The 19340-nt window shown below is 41.0% G+C and overlaps 1 protein-coding gene across 3 annotated transcripts in view; it reads right to left on the bottom strand.

Annotated features, from left to right (window-relative positions):
- Nucleotides 1–501: 501 nt before the first annotated feature.
- Nucleotides 502–19340, bottom strand: part of txndc16 (thioredoxin domain containing 16) — a 48475-nt gene continuing 29636 nt past the window's right edge. For all 3 annotated transcript variants that reach the window (XM_035743419.2, XM_052510625.1, XM_052510626.1), the window contains 3 exons: nt 13665–13840; nt 13073–13263; nt 502–1800 (listed from right to left, as the gene is read on the bottom strand). In XM_035743419.2, the coding sequence (XP_035599312.2) occupies nt 1544–1800; nt 13073–13263; nt 13665–13840 (624 nt within the window). In that variant the 3' untranslated portion in view covers nt 502–1543. The remainder of the gene's footprint in view (nt 1801–13072; nt 13264–13664; nt 13841–19340) is intronic.

Raw genomic sequence — 19340 nt, 5'->3', positions numbered from 1 at the left:
CCACACTGCTCATTCTGTGCATGATTTCCTGCAAGACAGGAATGTCAGTGTTCTGCCATGGCCAGCGAAGAGCCTGGATCTCAATCCCATTGAGCACGTCTAGGACCTGTTTGGTCGGAGGGTGAGGGCCATTCCCCCCAGAGATATCTGGAAACTTGCAGGTGCTTTGGTGGAAGAGTGGGGTAACATCTCACAGCAAGAACTGGCAAATCTGGTGCAGTCCATGAGGATGAGATGTACTGCTGTACTTAAATGCAGCTGGTGGCCACAACAGATACTGCCTGTTACTTTTGATTTTGACCCCCCTTTTTTTTTTTGTTCAGGGACAAATATTTCCATTTCTGTTGGTCACATGTCTGTGGAACTTGTTCAGTTTGTCTCAGTTGTTGAATCTTGTTATGGTCATACAAATATTTACACATGTTAAGTTGGCTGAAAATAAACGCAGTTGACAGTAAGAGGACGTTTCTTTTTTTGCACATACATAATATCAGTCAAAAGTGTGGGCACCTCATTCCAGGGTTTTTCTTTATTTTTACTATTTTCTACACTATGAAATAACACATATGGAATTATGTATAAGTAACACCAAAGTGTTAAACAAATCAAAATATATTTTATATTTGAGATTCTTCAAAGTAGCCACCCTTTGCCTTGATGACAGCTTTGCACGCTTGGCATTCTCTCAAACAGCTTCACGAGGTAGTCACCTGGAATGCATTTCAATTATCCATATCTGCAGCACTCTACCAATCAAGCATTTATGATAGAGTGGCCAGATGAAAGCTAGTCCTCAGTAAAAGTCACATGAAAACCTGCTCCAGAGTGCTCAGCTGTGGCTGGGCCATTCAAGGACATTCAAAGACTTGTCCTGAAGCCACTCCTGCAATGGGGTAAAGTTTCACCTTCTAACAGAACAATGACCCTAAGTACACAGCCAAGACATTGCAGGAGTGGCTTCAGGACAAGTCTTTGAATGTCCTTGAGTGGCCCAGCCACAGCCCAGACTTGAACATCTCTGGAGACCTGAAAATAGCTGTGCAGCGACACTCCCCTTCCAACCTTAAAGAGCTTGACAGGATCTGCAGAGAAGAATGGGAGAAACTCCCCAAAATGCAGGTGTGCCAAGCTTGTAGTGTCATACTGTACCTAAGAAGACTGGAGGCTGTAATCGCTGCAAAAGGTGCTTCAACAAAGTACTGAGTAAAGGGTCTAAATATTTATGCTAATGTATTTTTTGTGTGTGGCTATAATGTCTAAAAACCTGTTTTTGCTTTGTCATTATGGGGTATTGTGTGTAGATTGATGAGGAATAAGGCTGTAATATAACAAAATGTGGAAAAAGACAAGGGATGTGAATACTTTCCCAATGCACTGTAAAACAGCTAAACCACATACTAGGAGGCTCAGTGGTTCTCACAGCCCATAAAGCCATCACTATCTAATAGCTTCAGTGTAGCTTATCTGTTAGAGGTGATTTTGATCAAAGCAGTCATTGGTTTCCTCCAGCTTTCAGAGGTCAGGGCTGCTGCTCTATCCCCCCTCATAGCTCAGAGTGGTGGTGAGATGTCTGTGGAGGCTTGGTGGTGGGTGACCCTTGGGGGTTGTTTGCTCCAGTTCGGGCTTGTCTTTCACCACCACCACTGCTGCTCTTCTCTTTCTCTCCCTCTGCTCTCTCAATCCGGTTTGTTTTTGTCTTAGCGCTCCTCTGGGAGGCATAGCCCGGTACTTCCTGGTCCATGACGGACAGGAAGTCGTAGAAGGGCATGGAGGGCATCCATTTCTCATCCACAATAACACCTGGGTGGGGGAGAGAGAGAAGAACAGAAGCAGAACCTGTTTAGAAAGCACCATACTCAAATAGTAGAATAACAGAAAAACCTGAAGGAACAGAAACAAGAAAAAGCTCAAGAAAAACAAGACAAATCTGTAAAACGGTAAAACTAACCCATTAAAAGACGTGCTAGAGGTTGTTTTTTGACAGAGCATACAGTAACCTTATAATATAACAAACTTATTCAGGCTGGTATAGGCAGACTATCACATTCCACCAATACAGTAGCCCATATATCCTATTTAAAAAAGGACTGAATACAAACAGATAATTTGGTTCCATTTCTACCTACCTACATACAGTTGAAGTCGGAAGTTTACATACACTTTGGTTGGAGTTATTAAAACTCGTTTTCAACCACTTCACAAATTTCTTGTTAAACAATAGTTTTGGCAAGTCGGTTAGGACATCTTAGTGCATGACAAGTAATTTTCCAACAATAGTTTACAGATTATTTCACTATCACAATTCCAGTGGGTCAGAAGTTTACATACACTAAGTTGACTGTGCCTTTAAACAGCTTGGAAAATTCCAGAAAATGTCATGGCTTTAGAAGCTTCTGATTGACACCATTTGAGTCAATTGGAGGTGTACCTGTGGATGTATTTCAAGGCCTATCTTCAAACTCAGTGCCTCTTTGCTTGACATCATGGGAAAATCCAAATAAATCAGCCAAGACTTCATATAAAAATGGGTAGACCTCCACAAATTTGGTTCATCATTGGGAGCAATTTCCAAAGGCCTGAAGGTTCATCTGTAAAAACAACAGTACTCGAGTATAAACACCATGGGACCACGCAGTTGTCATACCGCTCAGGAAGGAGACATGTTCGGTCTCCAAGAGATGAATGTACTTTGGTGAGAAAAGTGCAAATCAACTGCAAAGGACCTTGTGAACATGGTGGAAGAAAAAAGGTACAAAAGTATCTATATCCACAGTAAAATGAGACTTAAATCGACATAACCTGAAAGGTCGCTCAGCAAGGAAGAAGCCACTGCTCCAAAACCGCCATAAAAAAGCAGGAATACGGTTTGGAACTGCACATAGGGACAATGATCATACTTTTTGGAGAAATGTCCTCTGGTGTCGCTATTCGATATCTTCCCAATTAAGTAGCCTAGTTTTGTTTGGCTACTTGAAAATAACTATGGCCCATCATTCACAGCCCACCTCTTCCAATGCAGTGGAAAAGTGTGCATCGAATTCTACTATTTGATGAAGAGCTGAAATTAGTATAAAATCCTGGCATTTAAACCATACTCCATTTTTGAAAATGCACATACTATTCTATTTTCACATACTGAGAATGCATCATGCACGATTGTATTGTTTCCCCACATATATTTTCGAAATGTCGCATACTACTTTTCCACAGTCAAACGGCCTACTATTTAGGACACAAGTATGGGTGAAAAGTATGATGATCCCCATTATCTGTGTATAAGAATATACAGATGAAGGCCCTTATTTGGGGAGAGTGAATGTTTGTTCATACATACAGTACCAATCAAAAGTTGACGTACCTACTCATTCCAGGGTTTCTCTTTATTTTTTACTACTATCTACATTGTAGAATAACAGTGAAGACATCAACTAACAAATAACACATGGAATCATGTAGTAACCCAAAAAGTGTTTTATACATTTATTTTAGACTTCAAAGTATCCACCCTTTTCCTTGACAGCATTGCACATTCTTGGCATTCTCTCAACCACCTTCATGAGATAGTCACCTGGAATGCATTTAAATTAACAGATGTGTCTTCTTAAAAGTTAATTTGTGGAATTTCTGTCATTCTTAATGCGTTTGAGCCAATCAGTTGTGTTGTGACAAGGTAGGGTGGTATACAGAAGATAGCCCAATTTGGTAAAAAAAAAAAAGAGTCCATAATATGGCAAGAACAGCTCAAATAAGCAAAGAGAAATGACAGTCCATCATTACTTTAAGACATGAAGGTCAGCCAATCCAGAAAATTTCACAAACTTTCAACGTTTCTTCAAGTCGCAAAAACCATCAAGCACTATGATGAAACTGGCTATCACGAGGACCACCACAGGAAATGAAGACCCAGATCCTCTGCTGCAGAGGATTGCAGCCCAAATAAATGCATCACGGAGTTCAAGTAACAGACACATCAACATCAGCTGTTCAGAGGAGACTGTGTGAATCAGGCCTTCTTCGTCAAATTGCTGCAAAGAAAGGACACCAACAATAAGAATAGACTTGCTTGGCCAAGAGACACGAGCAATGGATAGACTGGTGGAAATCTGAGATTTTGGGGACTTTTGGTTCCAACCGCTATGTCTTTGAGACACAGAGTAGGTGAATGAATGATCTCTGCATGTATGGTTCCCAATGTGAAGCATGGAGGAGTAGGTGTGATGACGTGGGGATGCTTTGCTGGTGACATGGTCAGTGATTTCTTTTGAATTCAAGGCACACTTAACCAGCATGGCCACCACAGCATTCTGCAGTGCTACGCCATCCCATCTGGTTTGTGCTCAATGGAACTATAATTTATTTTTCAACAGGACAATGACCAAACACACCTCCAGGCTGTGTAAGTGATTTTTGACCAAGGAGAAGCGTGAGGGAGTGCTGCATCAAATTATCTGGCCTCCAGATAATCTCAATTGGGTTTAGGTCGGGTGATTACCCGACCTAAACCCAATTGAGATGGTTTGGGATAAGTTGGTCCGCAGAGTGAAAATCAGCCAACAAGTGCTCAGCATATGTGGGAACTCCTTTAAGACTGTTGGAAAAACATTCCTCATGAAGCTGGTTGAGAGAATGCCAAGAGTGTGCAAAGCCGTCAAAGGCAAGGGGTCTAAAATATATTTTGATTTTTTTCAAGTGAAATAATACCATGCTATTGTTTGAGAGTGTGCAGTTTTGAACATGAAAAGTTAAACAAATTAGGCACATTTGGGCAGTCTTGATACAATGTTTTGAACATAAATGCAATGTTTCATGCTGCCATCTAGTGGGCAAAATGTAATTTGCTGCTGGGCTGGAATAATACATTATGGCCTTTCTCTTGCATTTCAAAGATGGTACAAAAACAAAACTTTTTTTCTCTCTTTGTATTATCTTTCACCATATCTATTGTGTTATATTCTCCAACATTCCATTCACATTTCCACAAACTTCAAAGTGTTTCCTTTCAAATGGTACCAAGAATATGCATATCCTAGTTTCACGGCCTGTTAGATTTGGGTATGTCATTTTAGACGAAAATAGAAAAAAAAAGGGGTGGATCCACTTTTTTGGTTACTACATGATTCCATGTGTTATCTCATAGTTTTGACATCTTCACTATTATTTACAATGTAGAAAACAGTGAAAATAAAAAAAACTTGAATGAGTAGGTGTGTCCAAACTTGACTGGTACTGTATGTAGAATACTTAAGTACCTTTTTTCACTAAATAGATGGAGAAGGAACACCTGTGAGAAGGGGAACGGTTCTAGCCTATGTACCAGTCGGTTTCTGCCCTCCTGTGAACTACTTATGGAATTGTCATGCCAAATAGTCTGGCCTTTTGGCAATCTCATCATTCAATACTGTATAAGAGCTCAAATAAAATATTTAGCTGTGACTTATGTGGATGATGTTAAAAATATGTATTGGTCTGATGTGATTAACAAGGAGCATGCCGACGCTGCACTTGATGCATTTATGAAATTGCTTCTTCAAATATTGATAAAAATGCACCTGTTAAGAATCTGCCTGTTAGAACTGTTAAGGCTCCATGGATTGATGAGGAATTAAGTCTGGATGTACATCTGACTGGCTTACCTACTGCAAATTGAGAGATTATGTGACTAAACTCAACAAAAACAAGAATAAACTGTGTTATGAAGCCAAGATCAATGATATAAATAATTATGGAAAACAACTTGAGTAGTTTAAATTGAATTATGGGCAGAAAGACAAATTCAACTGCTTCTTTCATCAAATCAGATGGCTTATTCATCACACAACCATTTGATGTTGCCAATTATTTGAATGATTACTTCATTGGCAAAGTGGGCAAACTTAGGCAGGAAATGCCAACAATGAGCAGTGAGCCATCATGCATAAAAAAACTAATAATGAAAGAAAAGCATTACAAGTTTGAATTTTGTAAAGTTAGTGGGAGAGGTGAAAAATGATTTATCGATCAACAATGACAAACCTGCTGGCATTGACAACTTAGATGGAAAGCAACTGAGGATGGTAGCTGACTATTGCCAGTCCTTTATGTCATATCTTTAATCTGAGCCTAGAAGAAAGTCTTTGTCCTCAGGCCTGGAGGGAAGCCAAAGTAATTCTGCTATACCCAAGGGTGGTAAAGCGGCCTTTACTGGCTCTATCAGCAGCAGACCTATAAGCCTGCTGCCAGCTCTTAGCAAACTGTTGGAAATAAATTGTGTTTGACAAATTTTAACAGACTTTCAGCATGCTTATAGAGAAGGGCACCCAACATGTACTGTTCAGATGGCTGATGATTGGTTGAAATAAATTGATAAGAAGATTTGTGGGAGCTGTACTGTTAGATTTCAGTACAGCTTTTGAAGTAATTTGTTGAAAAGAACTTGTGTTATGGCTTTTCAACCTCTGAATCCATGATATGGCAGCGCTATCTAATAGAACTCAAAGGGTTTTCGTTAATGGAAGCTTCTCTAATGTCAAACCTGTAAAGTGTGGTGTACCGCAGGGCAGCTCTCTAGGCCCTCTACTCTTTTCTATTTTTACCAATGACCTGCCACTTGCATTAAACAAAAAATGTGTGTCCTTGTATGCTGATAAGTCAACCATATACACATCAGCAACCACAGCTAATGATGTCACAAACCTTTAACAAATAGTTTCAGTCCATTTTGGAATGGGTGGCCAGTAATAAACTAGTCCTGAACACCTCTAAAACTAAGAGCATTGTATTTGGTACAAATCATTCTACGTTCTAGACCTCAACTGAATCTGGTAATGAATGGTGTGGCTGTTGTGACAAGTTGAGGAGACTAAAATCTAAGGTATCGCCAAGTAATTTAAAAAATGTCATGGTCAAAACATATAGATTCAGTGGTTGCAGAGATGGGGAGAGGTCTGTCTGTGATATGTTTTTTTGACACCACACTACAATAACCAAGTTCTGCAGGCTCTAGTTTTGTCTAATCTTGATTATTGTCCAGTCATGTAGTCGAGTGCTCCAAGGAAAGACCTATTTAAGCTGCAGCTGGCCCAGAACAGAGCCGTCTTGCTCTTCATTGTAATCAGAGGGCTGATATAAATACTATCTATGCATGCCAGTCTCTCTTGGCTAAGAGTGGAGGAGAGAGTGACTGCATCACTCATTTTTATAAAGAAACATTGTGTTGAAAATCCAAAATTGTTTGCATAGTCAACTTACACACACCACACACACACACACACACACACACACACACACACACACACACACACACACACACACACACACACACACACACACACCACCAGGGGTCTTTTCACAGTCCCCAAATCCAGAACAAATTCAAGAAAGCGTACAGTATTACATAGAGCCATTATTGCATGGAACTCCGTTCCATCTCATATTGCTCAAATAAACAGCAAACCTGGTTTTTAAAAAAACAAAGCAAAACCTCAAGGCACAACACATCTCCCCTATTTGGTCTAGATAGTTTGTGTGTATGTATTGATATGTAGGCTACGTGTGTGCCTTTGACAAAACATTTTTTAATGTAGTTCTGTCCTTCTGAGATGTTCTGTATTATGTCATGTCTCAGGTTTTGTGTGGACCCCAGGAAGAGTAGCTGGTGCTTTTGTGACAGCTGATGGGCATCCTAATAAAATACCAAATATGCAGCTGGATTTTAGTGCAAGGTCACGGATAGGTTGCTGAACATAAGGAATAATTCCATGACAACATGTGGAACTTCAATTTAGAATTAGATTTTCCACTGGCGCTCCGAAATAGATACAGCCGAAGAAACAGTCTAAAATGACCAGCAGGATCAAACACCAGATCTGCAGTGCACAGTTAAAGGGATAGTTCACTTAACATGCAAATTGCATCACAGTTTATGCTCTGTACTGAAAGTTCTCCATCTTTAAAACTTGACTACTGACATGCACACTTTTTTAGGGTTGTATTAACAACAAATACTAAAATCGTCTTTGAGTGACCTATACCTTTAAGAGAGAAGGGTACAATTCATGTTAATAATAACACCACCACATTGTGTTCTAGAAAAGTGCTATATACACCCAAAGACACTTATGTGATAGCCTGTACACTTTTGTAGCACTAAAAGTAAGGGCTTGACCCTTCAGAGATAATACTCATGATCTATATATACAGTCAGATCCCAAATTATTGGCACCCTTGATAAAGAGGAGCAAAAAATACTGTTCAAAATAAATAATACAAATACTGAGCTATATTGATTGTATGGTCAAAAACATGGGAACATTATATTTTATACTAATTAAATTGCTCAGAGATTTTGTTCAATAAAATTTATTTTTTTAATCTAGAAAATATATTGGCACCCGTTTTCAATAATCTATAACCCTCCCCTTGCGGATAAGGGAACGGGGGATACCTAGTCAGTCAGTTGTACAACTGAATGCCATCAACTGAAATGTGTCTTCCGCAAGAATCAGAGAGGTGCGGGGGGCTGCCTTAAATCGACAACGTCTTTGGGGCCCAGGGAACAGTGTCAGCTCAGATAACAGACCTGGGTTCAAATACTACCAGGCACCTCATTTACCTTTCATTAAAATGTCAAAACAAGTATTCAGATAACCTTTATATGTAAAAACATATAAGCAGTTGAATATTGAAATGCATTTGAAAATAAAATGCCATGTATTTACAATTACTTCAAATACATACAGTATCGTTGGAAGTATTTGAAAGAGATTTTTAAAAATAATACTTGGTATGTATTTGAAAATAGTTCTGAATGTACATTATTTCAAATGAAACCAACAACTGCGTGGCCTAAGAGCTCGATTTTCATGTCATCTGACCATATCAGCATATAAAAACAATACCTCACATCTACTGTAAAATTTGGTGATGGATCTTTGATGTTATGGGACTATTTTGCCTCCACTGGTCTTGAGGCCCTTGTTAAGGTCAACGGCATCACGAACATTACCAAGTACCAGGACATTTTAGCCAAAAACCTTTATTTAAAAAAAAACTTTACTTGACAGGGCAAGTCAGTTAAGAACAAATTCTTATTTACAATGACGGCCTACCCCGGACGACGCTGGGCCAATTGTGAGCCGCCCTATGGGACTCCCAATCACAGCCTGGATTTGAACCAGGGACAGTAGTGACGCCTCTTGCACTGAAATGCAGTGCCTTAAGGCTCCCGAGTGGCGCAACGGTCTAACAATAACCCCAAGCACATCAAATGCTTACCTGACCACAAAAATCAACGTTTTGCAATGGTCATCTCAGTCTCCGGACTTGAACCACATTGACAACCTGTGGTTTGAATTGAAGAGAGCAGTTCAGAAGTGCAGACAAAGGATATCAATGACCAGGAAAGATTCTGTATGGAGGAATGGTCTAAGATCCCTCAAATATTCTCCAATTTCAAACATTTTAGAAAAAAAGCTCAGTGTCGTTATCCTTGCAAAGCTAGGGTGTTGGAGTATTGGAAACAGGTGAGCCAATAATTGTGGTGCCTATCTTTGAGATTTGTTTTATTATTTGTTAAACCAAAATCTAAGCAATTTGCATTAGTATAAAATATTCACTTTTGTTGTTGCATACAATATAGTTCAGTGTTATTTATTTTTGTATTTTTGCTCATCTTTATCAAGGGTGCCAATCATTTTGAACCAGACAGTAGCTTTGTCTCTCCAGACAGGAATATTGCATTATATACAACTTATGCTTTTACAGCAGTTACTTAATATGGGGCCATTTCCATCTTCCATTTCCATGCTTACAGAGCGTGACTAAGACACTTTGTGGCTGTCTCAAGGAAATGGACAATAAAGTAATCATCTTCATTGTGTGGTGAGTGGAATGCATAAGCCGTCAATGTGTAGAGAGGAGTAAACATGAGCCAAAAATCCACTCTACTGTCATTTCAGGCTTTAGTGGGATTAGTCGGCTGGTCTTTGACAGTAACCGTCTGAGCACATGACATTTACAACAATATAATGCTTGAATTACACAAAGTCAGGTTGTGTACATTATCACCTGGTCGACCATGAAAGGAGTCATTTTGTCACCTTGCCAATGGGTGCAGATCCTAGACGTGAGAGGCGTGGCATCAACCAGAGGGTTCCCGTTTCAAATCACAGGTCTGTCTGAAAAATGTGTTGGTTGCTGGTATCAAATCCTAGATGCCATCTCCTGCATTTGTGCCCTGCTCCAGGCTTTACTATGGCTGACCCTGGGCTCAAAACTCTTCTCGCTGTGTGTGTGTGTTTTTCAAAGAGTTGGGATGAAGCAGAGTCAAATTTTCAGCTCTGTGATAAAATGGACAATGATCATCGTGTGGAGAGTTGAATGCATTAGCAGTTAATGCGTAGCGAGAGAGGGGAGAAACATGAGCCAACACACTACTGTCAAACAGGCTTTGGTGGGATTGAGCTCATCTTTGTAAGTAACTGTAAAATGTCATGTACTTAGACAATGAGTCAATGCTTGAATTACACAGAGTAATGATGCAGGTTTTGTGCATTATTGCCTGTTTGACCGAAAGGTCAAATTTACAGTCGGAATTGATACAAGCCACTTTGTCAACCTGCCAATGGGTGTAGATCCTAGAGGTTAAATAGGTGTGCCAGCAACAAGAGGTACTGAAAAAAATCTACTGGTAGGGGTAGCTGGTATAAAATCCTGAAGGCCATCTCCTACTGTTGTTCCCTTGAGCAAGACATTTAACCTAAACTGCTCCATGGTCTCCTTACCATGACTGACCCTGTGCTCCAAACTCTCAAATGTGAGTGTGTCTAGAAGGGGTTGAAATAAAACAAGACATTCCCATATGATATGGCATTAGCCATCAATGCAGAGAGGAGAGAAATGTGAGCCAATGACCCACTCTACTGTCAATTCAGGCTTTAGTGGGATTGGGCTTGCCTTTGAAAGCAACTGTAAATGTCATATACTCAGACTGAGACAATGGGTCTGTTTGAATTACACATAAATGAGGAGAAGCCAAGATACATGCACAGGTTGTGTGCATTATCACCTGGTCGAGCTTGAAAGGAGTCATCTGCCATACTCTGAATGGGTTTGGATCCCTCTGGTAAAATGCAAGCAGTTTGGTGGGAAAGACCTCGGGATTTGTTCGGGAGGGTGAAATGTTACCAAACGTCCAGACATAAATGTATTGTATAGAGCAGACTGGTTCACAGTCTGTGGAATTGGGAGTAGTGTCAGCTCTAGACATTGCAGCGCTATCTGCAACAGTGTACAGAACTTCGGTGTATAGATTTTCTCAAAACGATATTTCCACATTTCGTAACTGAACAAAATGTTAATATGGATCAAACCCCAAATCAAAATGTAAGATGCAGTAAGCTTGGTATAGAAACACGAGTATCATAAGATGTCCTAACAGTAAATGTACCTTTCCGTCAAAGTTTAACAACCGTATTACTGAACCACTGTAATTGATGTTTATAGGGTTTCTGATTATGATAGATGAATAAAAACTCGAGTCAGCTCCAGAAAATAAAAAACATCAACACGGTCTAAACGTCGAACACTTCAAGTTGACGAATGATGTGCTTCTCCAGACAGACAAAGCGCAGGTGTTCATTAGTGCACGCAATGCAAAACATTAACATTTTGCAACAGTAAACAAAAAACAAGCGTTTATTGGACAACTCTAGGTAGGCCATCCCTGTTTCAGTCTGTTTTCTTCCATTGGATGCCTAATGAACACAAACCAGAAAGAGGGGGCATTAGCCTGAAAAGAACCCCAATCTATGGTGAGTGCTGTATGATGACAGGACTATAACTGGCAACCATCAGACACAATTAAGAGATACAGTTCCCTCCAGAGATAGAGGAAGTGGATTGGAAGCGTCTCAGGAAAACACCCTCCTTCCTCGACTGTACTTCCATCATTTCAGCTCCCTCTGTCACTAGAAGTGGAATAACTGAAAGAAAAACCTGACCAGTCAATGAGCCTCGTCTTTGGAGGTTTGTCGATGAGTTTGCATTTTGGGTAGAAACCAGCAAGGCATACACATATACAATACTAATCCGCCCACAAAACAAAAGCGATTGGATTAGCTCAAAAAGGCACTGGAGAAAGAGATTTGAATGAATGAATGAATAAATAGAGGTGATCTCATGAATGGTGGTGACAGATGGAGCTGTTTTTATTTTTTTATTTGACCTTTATTTAACCAGGCAAGTCAGTTAAGAACATATTCTTATTTTCAATGACGGCCTGGGAACAGTGGGTTAACTGCCTGTTCAGGGGCAGAATGACAGATTTGTACCTTGTCAGCTCGGGGGTTTGAACCTTCCGGTTACTAGTCCAACGCTCTAACCGCTAGGCTACGCTAGGCTACTATACTCAGACAGGACACCGCCACCTGAGATTACAGACTCTTGGCAAAGACTCAATTGACAAAAAAAGCACATAGAGTACGTGCACAGAATGGCTTGAATGACACAATCAGGAAAAAGACCATAAGATCGGACTACTCCATTATTCACTGACCCATACAGTAGAGAATGGGAAATGTATGTGATTATGTTGATTAATAGGTTGTGTTGACATGATTACATAGATTATGTGTGTGATCTGGAGCATGTGATGCAATGCACACTTCTGTGCATGAAGACAAAGTACCATCTCATCTCAACACAACCAGATATGCCTATATTTGCATATGTAGCACAACACTTCTATACACAAGTAATACTTATGGGCAGTGGTGAATGAAATAACTGATGTTGGGAATGTGCAAATAGGAGATGGTAGTCAGAGCCTTCAACTTGCAGCCATGGCAGCAGGGCTGTGCCCCCCTGAAAGGCCAGAAACTGCAGGTGCAAATGCAGCATTCGCCAATCATCATAGAGTGCACTTCCATATGTGGAAGCAAAGTACAAGTTTAAAGTTATTTTTCTTTAATTGTTCTTTTGTTCTTTGCTGATAAAATTATTTCTAACAGTGGTCATTTTGGTCACTGTGTAAATCAATGTGTAAATCAAGGAAACACTGGACCAACCAAAAGTACATTAACAACCCCCCCAATACCTGCAGGTGGTTCTTCACCATCCTCCACTCTCTGCAGCCACTGCAGAATGGCCTGTACCATGAAGGGTCTGCCAGTGGGGTAGTGGAAGACCTCTCCTCCTGTGGCCAGCTGGGAGACCACCAGGGCAGGAAGGAGGGGCAGGAAACCCAGGTATGCCTCCAGGACAGCCTTACCTGCAGGGGTACGACCCCTGGAACACACAAGATACCCCTCAACACAAAAATACACCCTGCATTCACTGGTTTTTCCATCCAACCATGACTCAGTCAATGAGCTGAGATTCAATTCAAAAGACAAAAATAAAACACAATCCGTGTTGAAAAGTGGGTCATTGGCAGAAAATAACAGAGTTGAAAAGACAATGGAGTTATAAAACCTCAATTCTGAATCATACTTTGCCTTGAAACAGTATATTGAAATGTTCCTCCCAAGTGGACGACAAGATAAAGAAAATGATGAACATTTAATGCTAATGCATTAAACCTTTCTGTTACATATATTGGCCTATGGCTGCTTTGCCCTGAACTGTGTGTTCCCGACACTCTGAAACCTACTGCAACCCTTCATTGACGTGGGACACGTAATACATACAGGTGGATCCAGCAGGGCAGGTAGGGGTTGAGCAGTCCTGTGTTCAGCAGACTCCTCATATCATCCAATACTCTCTTGTTCCCTTTCCTCCCACTCTCCTCTTCTCCCACAAAGAGCAGCAGAAGTTTTTTTTTTACCTCCAGATACAGGGGCAGGTTCTCCACTGTCAATTCTGGCTGGAAGGGGTACAGAGAGGGCAAAAAAAGGTGATCAATGATAAATACAGTGTGTTGCAAAAGTATTCATCCTCCTTGGATTTTATTTTGTTACAAAGTGGGAATAAAATGTGTGTCATTGTTTTGTCCACAATCTACACGAAATAGAATTTAAAAAAATATTAATAAAACTATATCACACACACACATACAGTTGATGTCGGAAGTTTACATACACCTTAGCCAAATACATTTAAACTCAGTTTTTCACCATTCCTGACATTTAATCCTAGTAAATATTCCGTTTTTAGGTCCTTCCTGAGCGGTATGACGGCTGCGTGGTCCCATGGTGTTTATACTTGCGTACTATTGTTTGTGCAGATGAACATGGTACCTTGAAGCGTTTGAAAATTGCTCCCAAGGATGAACCAGACTTGTGGAGGTCTACAATTTTGTTTCTGAGGTCTTGGCTGATTACTTTTTATTTTCCCATGATGTCAAGCAGAGGCACTGAGTTTGAAGGGAGGCCTTGAAATACATCCACAGGTACACCTCCAATTGACTCAAATGGTGTCAATCAGAAGCTTCTAAAGCCATGACATTTTCTGGAATTTCCCAAGCTGTTTAAAGGCACAGTCAACTAAGTGTATGTAAACTCCTGACCCACTGGAATTGTAATTAAGTGAAATAATCTGTCTGTAAACAATTGTTGGAAAAATGGCTTGTGTCATGCACAAAGTAGATGACCTAACCGACTTGCCAAAACTATCATTTGTTAATTAACAAGAAATTTGTGGAGTGGTGGAAAAATGAGTTTTAATGACACCAACCTAAGTGTATGTAAACTTCTGACTTCAACTGTACACACATATTAGTCGTTGCACAACTATTCAGCTCTTTTGTTTAGGCCTAAATTTTGGCTTATATGGAAAATGATAGAGGTTGAAATGATTTTTGAATGACAGAGCATTTCGAAAGCCTCAAAAGGTCAGCCATTGGTAGATGGGTAACAACAATAACAAATCAGACATTGAATATCACTTTTTTTTACTCCCTTTAACTCCCCAATTTCATGGTATCCAATTGGTAGTTAGTCTTGTCCCATCGCTGCAACTCCGGTACGGACTAGGGAGAGCCGTACGTCATCCGAAACACAACCCAACCAAGCTGCACTGCTTCAAGACAATGCCCACTTAACCTGGAAGCCAGCTGCATCAATGTGTCGGAGGAAACACTGTACACCTGGTGACCGTGGCAGCGTGCACTGCGCCCAGCCCGCCACAGGAGTCACTAGTGCACGATGGGACAAGGACATCCCTGCTAGCCAAACCCTCCCCTAACCCGGATGATGCTGGGCCAATTGTGTACCGTCTCATGGGTCTCCGGGTCACGGCCGGCTGCGACAGAGCCTGGACTCGAACCAAGAATCTCTAGTGGCCATAGACCACTGCGCCACTCAGGAGGCCCTGAATGTCTCTTTAAGCATGGTCAAGTTAATAATTGTGCTGTGGATTATGTTTTAAACTACCCAGACAAAGGTAGCCATCCTTCTTCACTGAACTGGATAGGAAGTGAACTGGATAGGAAGTAAACTGCTCACGGATGTTACAATGAGGCCATGGGTGATTTTAAAACAGAGTTCAATGGCAGAAAACTGTGGATGGATCAACATTGCAGTGACTTCACAATAAGTACATACATTTTTATTTATTTAACTAGGCAAGTCAGTTAAGAACAAATTCTTATTTTTACAGCCTAGGAACAGTGGGTTAACTGCCTTGTTCAGAGGTTTTAGATTTTTACCATGTCAGCTCGGGGATTTGATCTTGCAACCTTCCGGTTACTAGTCCAACGCTCTAACCACTAGGCTACCTGCCTACCCATGACAGAGTGAAAGGAAGAATACAAATATACAGGACATGCATCTTGTAAGCAACAAGGAACTAAAGTAATATTTTAAAAAAACAAAGGAATACACTTTCTGGCCTAAATGCAAAGCCTTATGGTTGGGGCAAATCCAACACATCACTGACTAACTGCAGCCTTATTTTCAAGCATGTTAGTGGCTGCTTCATGGGATGGGTATTCTTAACTTCAGCATATCCAGGATAAATAGAAACGGGATGGCACTAAGCAAAGGCAAAATCCGAGAGGAAAACCTGCTTCAGTCTCACTTACACTAGACACTGGGAGAGGAATTCACCTCTGCCGGACAATAAATCAAATCAAATTTTATTTGTCTCATACACTTATTTGTCACAATTCCAAAACTACTGTCTTATACACAGTGTAAGGGGATAAAGAATATGTACATAAAGATATATGAATGAGTGATGGTACAGAGCAGCATAGGCAAGATACAGTAGATGATATAGAGTACAGTATATACATATGAGATGAGTATGTAAACAAAGTGACATAGTTAAAGTGGCTAGTGATACATGTATTACATAAGGATGCAGTAGATGATAGAGTACAGTATATACATATGAGATGAATAATGTAGGGTATGTAACATTATATTAGGTAGCATTGTTTAAAGTGGCTAGTGATATTTTACATTTCCCATTATTAAAGTGGCTGGAGTTGAGTCAGTGTCAGTGTGTTGGCAGCAGCCACTCAATGTTAGTGGTGGCTGTTTAACAGTCTGATGGCCTTGAGATTGAAAAACAGCTTCTGTCTCTCGGTCCCAGCTTTGATGCACCTGTACTGACCTCGCCTTCTGGATGATAGCGGGGTGAACAGGCAGTGGCTCTGGTGGTTGTTGTCCTTGATGATCTTTATGGCCTTCCTGTAACATCGGGTGGTGTAGGTGTCCTGGAGGGCAGGTAGTTTGCCCCCGGTGATGCGTTGTGCAGACCTCACTACCCTCTGGAGAGCCTTACGGTTGTGGGCGGAGCAGTTGCCGTACCAGGCGGTGATACAGCCCGCCAGGATGCTCTCGATTGTGCATCTGTAGAAGTTTGTGAGTGCTTTTGGTGATAATCCGAATTTCTTCAGCCTCGAGCCTGCGCCTTCTTCACGATGCTGTCTGTGTGAGTGGACCAATTCAGTTTGTCTGTGATGTGTATGCAGAGGAACTTAAAACTTACTACCCTCTCCACTACTGTTCCATCGATGTGGATAGGGGGGTGTTCCCTCTGCTGTTTCCTGAAGTCCACAATCATCTCCTTAGTGTTGTTGACGTTGAGTGTGAGGTTATTTTCCTGACACCACACTCCGAGGGCCCTCACCTCCTCCCTGTAGGCCGTCTCGTCGTTGTTGGTAATCAAGCCTACCACTGTTGTGTCGTCCGCAAACTTGATGATTGAGTTGGAGGCGTGCGTGGCCACGCAGTCGTGGGTGAACAGGGAGTACAGGAGAGGGCTCAGAACGCACCCTTGTGGGGCCCCAGTGTTGAGGATGAGCGGGGTGGAGATGTTGTTGCCTACCCTCACCAGCTGGGGGCGGCCCGTCTGGAAGTCCAGTACCCAGTTGCACAGGGCGGGGTCGAGACCCAGGATCTCGAGCTTGATGACGAGCTTGGAGGGTACTATGGTGTTGAATGCCGAGCTGTAGTCGATGAACAGCATTCTCACATAGGTATTCCTCTTGTCCAGATGGGTTAGGGCAGTGTGGTTGAGATTGCATCGTCTGTGGACCTATTTGGGCGGTAAGCAAATTGGAGTGGGTCTAGGGTGTCAGGTAGGGTGAAGGTGATATGGTCCTTGACTAGTCTCTCAAAGCACTTCATGATGACGGAAGTGAGTGCTACGGGGCGGAAGTTGTTTAGCTCAGTTACCTTAGCTTTCTTAGGAACATGAACAATGGTGGCCCTCTTGAAGCATGTGGGAACAGCAGACTGGTATAGGGATTGATTGAATATGTCCGTAAACACACCGGCCAGCTGGTCTGCGCATGCTCTGAGGGCGCGGCTGGGGATGCCGTCTGGGCCTGCAGCCTTGCGAGGGTTAACACATTTAAATGTCTTTACTCACCTCTGCTGCAGTGAAGGAGAGTCCGCAGAAGGCCAAATCTACACTGGAATTGTTTACCAAGAAGCAATGGTGTAATGTACTTAAGTAAAAATACAAACAAAAAAAGGTTGTATCTGTACTTAATTTATATTGGACAACTTTTACTTCACTACATTCCTAAAGAATGTAATGTACTTTTTACTCCATACATTTTCCCTGGAACCCAAAAGTACTCATTACATTTTGAATGCTTAGCAGGACAGGAAAATGGTCCAATTTACACACTTATAAAGGGAACATCCCCAAGGTGTCTGATCTGACATACTCAAAAAACAAATGCTTCATTTGTAAATGATAGTGTGTCCCTGGCTATCCGAAAAGAAAAAGAAACTTGTGCTGTCTGGTTTGCTTAAGATGAGGAATTTGTAATGATTTATTACTTTTACTTTTGATGCTTAAGTATATTTTATAAATTACATTTACTTTTGATACTGATAGGTTTGGTTTCTGAGCTTTATATATTATTAATCATTAGGTTTAATAATGAAGGGAGCCATCGGTAAGCTTGGGAAGGGCTGAGTGCAGGGAAAACAATCACAAGTAGCAGTACTGATAAGGGGAGGAACCGTGTAAGGCCCATATCACTCAGCTCTCTGCAATAATGATGCAATGTTTAGTGATAAGGAGGAGACTCCACCTAAAGTGTTGCATGTATACTACCACGAGTAAAACCATGTTTTTGTCTAATGCAGCTGTATTGACCCTCTGGGCAGAATAAACTTTGTTTAAAGCTTTCTTAGGTTCCAATTTTCAGAGTACAAACTCAACAGACCCTAACAATACTTAAGTACATTTTAAACCAAATACTTTTACTCAAGTACCATTTTACTGGGTGACTCACTTTTACTCAAGTATAACAATTGAGTACTTTTTCCACCACTCCCAGGAAGACATTGCATTTTCCAAGTTAGTTTTGACTTAAATCTGATGGAAAATGGAAAGACTTGAAAATTGCCATAAAGCCACAATCCAACAACAACAATCCAGTTTTGAATTAAATAGACTTGAAAATTGAGAAATTGAAAATTGAGAGTCGACTCTGGGATGCTGGTCTTCTAGGCAGAGTTACAAAGAAAAGGCCATATCTCAGACTGGCCAATAAAAAGAAAAGATTAAGATGGCTAAAAGAACAGACACTGGACAGAGAAACTCTGCCTAGAAGGCCAGCATCCCAGAATTGCCTCTTCACTGTTGACATTGAGACTGGTGTTTTACGGGTACTATTTAATGAAGTTGCCAGTTGAGGACTTGTACATTAGTGTCTAGTTTGAGAAACGGACCCCTTGTCCCCTTGCTCATTTGTGCGCCGGGGAATGCCACTCCTCTTTCTAATCTAGTTAGAGCCAGTTTGCACTGTTCTGTGAAGGGAGTAGTACACAGCGTTGTACAAGATCTTCAGTATCTTGGCAATTTCTCACATGGAATCGCCTTCATTTCTCAGAACAAGAATAGAGTGACGAGTTTCAGAAGAAAGTTATTTGTTTGTGGCCATTTTGAGCCTGTAA

The sequence above is a fragment of the Oncorhynchus keta genome, unplaced genomic scaffold, assembly GCF_023373465.1.
Source record: "Oncorhynchus keta strain PuntledgeMale-10-30-2019 unplaced genomic scaffold, Oket_V2 Un_contig_5916_pilon_pilon, whole genome shotgun sequence".
In the NCBI taxonomy this organism is placed as follows: Eukaryota; Metazoa; Chordata; class Actinopteri; order Salmoniformes; family Salmonidae; genus Oncorhynchus; species Oncorhynchus keta.
The sequence above is the reverse complement of the archived record's forward strand: the minus strand, read 5'-3'. Positions and strand labels throughout refer to the sequence as shown.